The sequence below is a fragment of the Antrostomus carolinensis genome, unplaced genomic scaffold, assembly GCF_000700745.2.
Source record: "Antrostomus carolinensis isolate BGI_N321 unplaced genomic scaffold, ASM70074v2 scaffold551, whole genome shotgun sequence".
In the NCBI taxonomy this organism is placed as follows: domain Eukaryota; kingdom Metazoa; phylum Chordata; class Aves; order Caprimulgiformes; family Caprimulgidae; genus Antrostomus; species Antrostomus carolinensis.
The window spans coordinates 15,545-25,421 of record NW_010294533.1 but is presented as its reverse complement, the minus strand read 5'-3'; the positions used below and the strand labels follow the sequence as shown (position 1 = coordinate 25,421).

The window sequence follows — 9,877 nt, the reverse complement described above, 5'->3', positions numbered from 1 at the left end:
AGAATTCCCGCCTGCCATATCCAAGAGAGGCTGAATAATTTCACTCTTGAACACATTATTCTTCTGCCATAAATTTAGCACTCTAACAATTTTACTCTAAAATGAAGAAAGGATAACAAAAGTCCTGAGTCATGCTTATCTTTCTTGTTATTATCAATTCTGGAATTTTTAATTAGCAATATCAATATGTCAAGATTTTTAGGTTTACAGACAGTAAGAACCATAGAAAGAGTTATACTGTGTCACACCAAAGATGTCTAAGCTATGAACCTGAGGCTGACCCTAGGCAACAATTAAAGACACACTATGCACATAGTGACAGCCTTCTCTCAACAGAAAAGCAAATATATTAAAACAACAAATGTTATCTGGCTCTTTTGTACCTTTACTCTTGAAAGATGGTATGGAAGGAAAATTATTTCAACAAAGTATTTTAAAGCTTTACTAATAATTAAATTATGTGATCACAAGGGTTGTGATCAGTGGTGCAGTCTCTGTCTGGAGGCCTGTAACTAGCGGTGTTCTCCAGGGGTCAGTACTGGGTCCAGTCTTGTTTAACACATTCATCAATGACCTGGATGAGGGGACAGAGTGTACCCTCAGCAAGTTTGCTGACAATACAAAACTGAGACAAGTGGCTGATTCACCAGAAGGCTGTGCTGCCATTCAGTGAGGCCTGGACAGGCTGGAGAGCTGGACAGAAAGGAACTTAACGAAGTTCAACAAAGGCAAGTGTAGAGTCCTTCACTTGGGGAGGAATAATCCCAGGCACCACTACAGGTTGGGGGTTGACCTCCTGGAAAGCAGCTTTGCAGAGAAGGACCTGGGAATCCTAGTGGACACCGAGTTAACCATGAGCCAGCAATGTGCCCTCATGACCAAGAAGGCTAATGGTATCCTGGGCTGCATTAAGAAGAGTGTGGCCAGCAGGTCGAGGGAGGTCCTCCTCCCCCTCTACTCTGCCCCGGTGAGGCCACATCTGGAGTATTGTGTCCAGTTCTGGGCTCCCCAATTCAAGGACAAGGAACTACTGGAGTGAGTCCAGTGGAGGGCTACAAAGATGAGTAGGGGACTGAAGCATCTCTCTTATGAGGAAAAGCTGAGAGAGCCGGGTCTGTTTAGCTCGGAGAAGAGACTGAGAGGGGATCTTATCAAGGCTTATAAATATCTAAGCGGCAGGTGTCAAGGGGCCAGACTCTGTTCAGTGGTGGACAGCAATAGGACAAGGGGCAATGGGCACAAACTAGAACACAGGAGGTTCCACTTAAACATGAGGAAAAACTTCTCTACTGTGAGGGTGCCAGAGCACTGGAACAGGCTGCCCAGAGAGGCTGTGAAGACTCCTTCTCTGAAGATACTCAAAACAAGCCTGGATGCTTTCCTGTGCAACCTGCTCTAGGTGAGCCTGCTTTGGCAGGGTGGTTGGACTAGATGATCTCCAGAGGTCCCTTCCAACCCCTACCATTCTGTGATTCTGTGAATTATTAGTCTCCTTCAGTTTTATAGTCAACATGAATGCAATTCTGATCTAACTATGAATTAAAATTATTTATCTACACTGAAAAATGGGCACATACTGATGAGCCCGCTAAATACTCTTATGAGGAAAGTAGCCCAATATGTTGCAAGCTCTCTTGATGAAGTGAGGAATTTAAAAGTTTAAACTGGATCACAATTCCAGTGGAGGCTTTTTTTGGTAACTTTACATTAAATGCTACTGTACTTCTGCTTGATTTAAAACAAAAACACACCAAAAAACCAAAACCACCCATGTTTGCTCATATAAAGATAACTGTTGTGTTTCTCCATTATGCCTTTTAATCAGATTAAACATCATAATGCCAGAAAACAGCTACATATCTTGGTACCTCTGACAGCACAATTTTTAGCTGGGTCAGATATATGGTAACTACTTTCACAGCACAAAGACCTTCCTATAATACTGAATCCATATGTAACACAGCAGCAAGAATTCAGATCGTAAAATATTTTTTCCCTAACTGAGGTGAAAAATATCCTAGAAATGAACATGACAGGAGCTTTATAGACCACAGACTATGTTTTACTATCCCTCTTCATACCACCTCTAACGTGATACAGTATTTGCCATGCACTGAAATATCACAGGATAAGTGGCACTATTTCTTACCCTACAATAAATTTACTGTACTTTTACTAAAGCCAGACACAAGCTGAGTACTTGTGCCCATCCTTGAGCCAGCTCTCCTTCTTCAACAAGTTAGGCTATTTCTGTGTTAATGTATTTCCCAGATTAGTAAGCTAAATGATTATACAAAAAACCAAACTAATACTGCTTGAGGAATACAACTAAATGAAAAAAAAAAAAAAGTAAGTTAACTATCATGCCTATACATATGTAAAACACCATGGAACAGAACAGGCACAAGCTGATCACACAGATAAAAAAAAAAACAGACTGGAAAAAATGCCATTTAGCTTAAAAAAACCTGTCCAGCAGCAGCTCAGAACTCAGTTGCAGAAGAGAAGACAGAAATCCATAGTGGAATTTTTTCAGCCACTTAAAATTTGCAGATCCCAACATACTTTCCCAGAGGTCCTCACTCCTCTAAAAGGGCAGAAATCCTAATGCAACTGTAGGAGACAGGCAGTAGCTGAACTTGCCTTAATCACCTTCCATGGATTTTCAGATCTTTGGTTGAAAACCACAGCTGTAGGAATGGATGCCACTATTCAAAGGATAACCTCTCTTTCTCTTCTTGCAGTGTCCTGCCTCCATTACTACTTCACTTAATGACTCTGTTACACAAATTTATGTGGAGGTAAAGCCCTCAGCATTTCTCATCTTTTTGTAATTTCTCAGTTCAGTAAGAAGAAACTCTAGCTATTGTAAGATCAGTGACAAATATGAAGGAAGTTAAACTGCCTGCACTCTCTGCTATTTCCAGTCTGCGTATTATAAAGATAATTTGGTAGCAATCTTGATGACTGCGGTCCAAGGTAACAGCTGAACTACTTGGTTAAATTATTGAAGTAAGGCCTTATTCAGTTGTTGGTTAATTCAGTATGAAAGGAAAGACAGCTTTAAAGATACTTTGCTGGTTTTCTATTGCTCCTTCAGTCCAAAACACTAGTTTTTACTCAAGATACTGCTGCCAAGAAAGGTATTTATTCCTTGACACTATACAAAACCTCCTCACTCATTTTCTCACTGAAGAGGGGAAGAAGACGATCAAAGACTGGCTACAACTCCCTGTCCTACCACATGCCCACTTAATTTTTTCCCATCAAAATATATTAACTCAAATACATCCAGTCTTCCTGAAAACCTTTCCAAAAGTCTAATTAATCTAATTGGATGTGTCTTCCCCCATCCCTACACTCAGACAAGCAAAACTGAAGAAATACATGTGAGTGTACAAGTCTGTAATCGTGTCCACTCTAGCAAGCAGAAAGGCAGCTCAAAATCTTTATTCTTTATAGATAACATACTAAAGATTGTTTTAATTAGAAAAATCTGTAAGTGGTTTACCTTGTCATCCCCTGGACAACGGTACAAGTTCTGGAAAGTGCTGATGATGTTATTGCTGAATCTTGGCGCAAATACATCCTTTTCTTGTCCAAACTGGTGCCGGGACTGTCTCACAATGGAGTCAATGACATACAGACCAGGTACCTTGTATTCTGGTTTGCACTACAAAGAATGATAATTTAAAATATGCATATGTGGAAAAATAACAAAAACCATTAATGGCAGAGTAAATATGAACAGTCCTCTCTAATTTTTAAATGGGTCAATGTATTACCAAAATGTTCTCTATTTTGTAAAGTGTTCTAAAAAATGAAACTCTCTCAAAAATATCTAACCTTTAGTGTTCATATTATCACATCTATATATATTCTGCAAATATGTAAATAGATTAAATTCAATTTCCTACCATTAAAAAAAAACTTTTTAGAATCTAGCTATTAAAAATAAACACATGAACCACATACCCTTTTTAAATGCACACATCTATTTTAAGAGAACATCATAAAGCATGACCAAACTCTTAACAGCACATTGGGACTAGCCGCAAATATAATTGAAAATATTTTTGTCCTTCTTTATGATTAAAGTTGACATTTGTTTACTTTATTTTACATCACTGTAATTAGTGTGTAGTGTATCCTCCCCCTGCTACCAAAAAAACATATTTATGTGGACATCTGTTTGGTTGTGAATATACCAGTGATTCTTATTTTAGAACTCTGGAAAGCCTGCATAATTTACAAACAGCATGGTATTTAAAAAGCATGTCTGCTAACTACAATACTAATCAATTATGTAATTGTACTTACTTAACAACTGAAGCCAAAATTTTTATCTTTTAACTGCGAAGCAATTGCACCAGACAACTGCAACCAGTTTTAGGACAGAATGAAAAGTGGTACAAAAATATAATAAGGTCATCACTAGAATATACTATGACATGGATCCACTTCATGAATATTGGTTGTACACACTTATCACACAAGGAAATATGGAAAACATAGGGAAGTACACCCATTCCCTCTCTGGTCCAGGTAATCTATGAAAATACTATGCAACACACTAAATTCTCTAATACAGTGCCAAACAAACTCTTCAGACTATTCATTTTATCACAGCCTAGGTACAAACTTCCCTTTTTGAAAAGTGCCGATTTGCTGACATTTGCAACCTTGATAAAGCATTTATTTAGGCTCTAAGCACGGTGTGTGGCAACCTTTCAAGAATAAATGTCCATTATTAAACTTGCAAAATTAAAATCTAATTGGATATAAAATACTGTCTTCAGAGAATCACTTAAATATACTGTAGCTACTTGAATTTTAGCTAAATTAATACCAAAAATAAGAGTATTCTGCATACAAAACAGATACAATTTTTCACAATATTCAAATTAATAAAACCCTCAAATATTTCATAAGAAAACTCAGCAAATACATTAGGTGGCGTATTTAAAAACATGGTACATACAGAAAGCAAAAGATTATAATTACTATAGTAATACATATGATAACAAATAAAGGAAAATACAAATAAAAAATAAATAAAAAAGAACTGCAACTGGGGCAGTGAAACTGCATATCCCTAATCTCAGATGAGATAGCTTTTACACAACAAATATTCACATTTTCTGAGTGAGTCTAAGCATGAAGATAATTTGATCACTCAAAGAAATTATTCAAGTCTTGCTCTCACAGTGAAATATCCTTACATACATGAAATGTGGTCATCTGACCCCTGAACTGAAGTTTTGCCAGAGAATGAAACAAACAACCAAAATGACAATAGACCAGTGAGTTATGTGCCACAAACAAAGAACATCATGGGCAATTATTTCACCTGAAGTTTCAGTAACCTCATGGGATTAATTTTGAAGAAAGAAAATATTGTAGTAGTACAGAATCAACAGTAAACTAACGGAGATGGCACTGACATCACTCTGGACAACTCTATGGCAGATTTTAATGGAACATTCAGTAGTCTTGAGCTTTAACATGAAGTGATTGCTCCAGAAAGATAATCCAATTATCTTCCAGACATACAACTTAAGACCATAAATATCAAACGGCTAGTTTTCATCTACTTATCTCCAATTCTACTAAAATAAGAACTTACTATTTGATGTCAATAATTTGTGTGTTTCACTAATTATTGTTCATGAAATACTGAAAAAACCACACCATTAACATTAACAAACCACACCATTAACCATTAACATTAATCATTAACAAGGTTATCAATAAGAACATACATCTGCCTTCTCTAACCAGCAATGAACAGTGCAGAACTCCTTCATCAAGTAGTACTGGACACTGAACACAAATGTGTGAAGGTAACCCATACTCTTAGTAGCTTGTAGAAGGGTCACAACCAACTAGTTCAATTCCTGACAAACTGCTGCTCTTTCATTCAGAGGTTCATCCTTCTCTCATGCCTCTGAACATAGAATTGCCAGTCACAGCCAGCGCAAATAAAAAGCATCATTTGGAACTTGGGCAATTCCAGATTAATTTTGGGACATGAAACTGCAAAATGTTACTGGTCAAAGATGGTTAGATGTACACCTGCCCTCATCCTCCTATGTCCACCTGTAGCACTAAACAGGGATGAGGGGATACTGATCCCGTTTCTTAGAGGTGGAAGAAGTCAGAGGTGATGCCCCAAAAGACAACTACTTGACAAAACACTAGCAGTGATGGTAAAGTACACTAGTAGTCTTTACTGCTGCCATAAAACATACACATGATACATTTTCCACATAGGACTGATGTTCTAGTTCCTAAATAACTGATTCATCAACTGTTCCAAGACAGTTCAAAACACCAGGCTAAAGCTGAACCCTGTTTACACTGTCCAGTCGCTGCCAAAAGGCACTGCAGCTCACACAGGGCACCAAGGAATGAAAGGCAACAAGGAAGACGAGTTACTGACACAGAGCAATCTAGACTGCTTCCTAAAATGGACAACAGAAGAAAAACTGCATCCAACATTGCAACATTAACAGACTAACTTCTCCAGCTTGTTTGTCAAAATAAAAAGGCAATTTGATCATAATTTACTCCTATTTACAAAAGGAGAAGAAATTAAGCACAAAAACGATCAACTGAACAATCAGGTAAAATGCAGACAAGGAGGAAAGACTCACAAATTGGAATCCATGCATTTCCAACTGGAGGTAAAATGCAGTTTTACCCAAGAATAATTAACTGTTGCAAGAAAACAAAATGCAATAAAATTCTTTGTTATTCAGAATCTTTAAATTAATACTGCATTTCCACAAAAACTAATTCCAGTCTAGCCATATAAATATTTTTTTGTTTTAATTGCTAGATGCTACATCTCATGCTACACAAAAGATGAGGCTGAATGGTTATCCTTCCTTCAGCTTTAAAATCTATGGGAAGACCTGGCAGAAAAGCAAAAGCATCTGTCACTTGCCAAAACCGTTGTTAACTCTTCTGCTGTTAGCTGGTCACATGGGCTACACTGACAGCCTCTTTAACATGAAACAAATACACACAGAATAGTCCTATGACAGTATCCATCAGTCATTCAGATTGAAGTATATTACGAGGTATCAGGTATATCAGGTATTCCAGTACCTGAAAGGTGCCTATAAGAAAGCTGGGGAAGAACTGTTCACAAGGGCGTGTAGCAATAGGACAAGGGGCAATGGTTTTAAACTAGAAAAGGGTAGATTTAGGTTGGATGTTAGGAAAAAGTTCTTCAATATGAGGGTAGTGGATCATTGGAACAGGTTGCCCAGAGAGGTAGAGGAGGCCCCATCCCTGAAGACGTTCAAGATCAGGCTTGACGGGGCTCTGAGCAACCTGCTCTAGAAAAGATGCCCCTGCTCACTGCAGAAGGGTTGAACTAGATGACCTTTGAAGGTCCCTTCCAACCCAATACATTCTATGATTCTCTGAATTTCTGATTCTGTGATAACTACAAATGAGGACAAAGTATTTGTCTTTCTGCGTCATGGGTTATGATCAGCTACTGACTACCAGCAGAAACTGAATGTGACTAAAATCTGAAATAAACTAACACACGATACAAATATTAATCCCTATGTGTATCTAAACCCCAATGGTCTTCATTACTCTGCAATCCACAATGAGGAAATTTTTCTCACTGCTAACACAAAATACCCATGACTGACTTACCTTCTGAATGAATTTCTCAACGCTCTGTACAACGTGCTTGTAGAACTGGAAAATAAAACAGTATTTCAATAGAGAAGAAAACCCGAAGATGCGCATACTTGTTCAAGTCATGCAATACTGATAGTAAAACCAGAATTAGAAACTTTGGTGGATTAACCAGCAATCCAATACCTACAGTTGAGTATGCTGTCTTCCTAAGAACATTTAACAGAAGATGAAAAAGCTTATCTCACTTTTTCTTGCCTTCTGAAGGTTTTTTACATTGGATATTTTTTAAGAATGTGTGCTTATTTAGTAAGAATTAGGAGAATAATACAACCGTTTCTTCAAAAAAATGGTTATTTCATTGTACACAACTGAAGATGTTAGCCTAATATTACTAAGCATAGCACTTCCCTGTACGCCATTTATTTTCCAAGTGTTTATTTTAATAACCTAAAAGCATAAGTATAGGAAGACCCTGTAAAATCTACTGCATACGTTTTCTTAAAAATTGGCCTTTTTAAAAAAAAAAAAACCTCACATATCATCTCAATAACTGTTCTACACAATTAAATGTTGTTATTGAAATCATAAGAGTGAAAGCAGGAGTTCCAAGATAAATACGTGATAAACATTTTGGTATCATTCAATTGTTTAATTTACAGAACCATTTATTATCATTTACTACGTGTTTATGTTCAAGATTGTAGCATTTTCATTATTCTGCAACACATAGAATTACTTACAGACTTTTCTTACTTAAGAAAGCCAGTGAATTTCACTCTGTCATCAAATTGCTCTCTCTCCTTATTACACAAAACACCAATATGGATTTCATTATCTGAAAATACACCTGCATTCTCAGCAGATTGGAAAAGCATAAATTCATGGCTTTTTTGCTTTTGTCCTCTTTTTCACCTCTCCAGCTTTCGCTGAGTTTCCATTTGTTTTAGTGTTTAACATTAATGGCATACTTCTTTCCTTCATCATTTTTCAGTGCTGTTTTCTGTTGCTCCATTGCTGTTTGCTAACTAGTTTTATTTTGAGGCAAGAAAAATCTTTAATTAGTGTACTAATGCTGAAACTCAAAACCAGTTTTTATCCAAGCAATATGATAAATAAAAATCTATGAACACCCATGAAAAGGTACGCTAGGAATTTATAAAAACATTAACAACTGTATTGGTCCAAAGGCACACGTATCTAACTTGTTTGTTTGTTATTTTTGTTTGGGTTTTTTTTTTTGGGGGGGGGGAAGGAATGGGGAATTGTAGTTTTATATTTATTCATCTATACTCAGGCAATGGCAGTATTTCCTTTTTAAACTGAGGGAAAAACCCCTGTCTTTCAGATCTGATTGAAAAGTCAAGCTGGTATAATTCTTTCCCACATATGACAACCAGCAAATGAAAGTCACACAACAAATTAAGCCTTCTGCTGCACTCCTGAAAATCCCATCACAATCCCATTTAATCATAACTTGGAAATTGTATGCACAAGGGAGGTCGAAAGTTCTGAAGCAAATTCTTTAAGCTATTCAGTTATTTTGATACAGAGGAGAAATGGAAAGGAAGTCAAAAGAAGTTAGCCAATTTCTTACCTTTATAGCCTTGATTGCTGCCTTGGTGATCTGTGTCATTTTAGCTTTAGATATGGGTGGCTTATAGTCATTTAGCGAGTACAACTGCAGAAAAAAAAAAAATATCAGAAATACATTCTGCAGTTATAAGCAGTATAAAAATATATTCTTTTTTTCACAAGAAAATGGCACTTCTAATTTTCATCAGATTTTAAGTATACCTTACAGCACAAAAGGCATCCTCATTTAAGAAAAAATAAAAAGGCTCAATAAAATATAATGTAAGATCTAAAACACTTAAAAGGTAACAGGTTTTAATTTGCAATGGTCACTAAACACTTGGTTTTACTAGCACTAAATACAGCAGACACCTGCAGGTGAAGTTTCAAAGGAAATACAAAGGAAATCTGTGAATACAGTAGCTCTCATTAAGTTTTTCTTCCTAGGGCAAAAAAAATAATATACTTGACTACCTTCATGGAAGCGTAACAGAAGCTTAACCAAGTACTTACTATATCCATCAACATCTGCTTGCTGAATTAAATCTTTTTCTTTTCCATTAAAGAAAAACATCCAGCCTGGTGGAATTAGCATGTAGCAATTTTGCCACTTAAAAGAGCAGATCTGGTAAAAGTATAG

At 36.7% G+C, this 9,877-nt stretch overlaps 1 protein-coding gene across 1 annotated transcript in view; it reads right to left on the bottom strand.

Annotated features, from left to right (window-relative positions):
- SCAF8 (SR-related CTD associated factor 8) overlaps positions 1-9,340 on the bottom strand; it is a 34,451-nt gene extending 25,111 nt beyond the window's left edge. Inside the window, exons 1-4 of the mRNA XM_010177631.1 lie at positions 9,260-9,340; positions 7,678-7,722; positions 3,512-3,673; positions 1-96 (exon numbers count right to left, since the gene is read on the bottom strand). The exon at positions 1-96 is cut by the window's left edge and continues 55 nt beyond it. Coding sequence (XP_010175933.1) covers positions 1-96; positions 3,512-3,673; positions 7,678-7,722; positions 9,260-9,298 — 342 coding nt within the window. The 5' untranslated portion in view covers positions 9,299-9,340. The remainder of the gene's footprint in view (positions 97-3,511; positions 3,674-7,677; positions 7,723-9,259) is intronic.
- Positions 9,341-9,877: the final 537 nt, after the last annotated feature.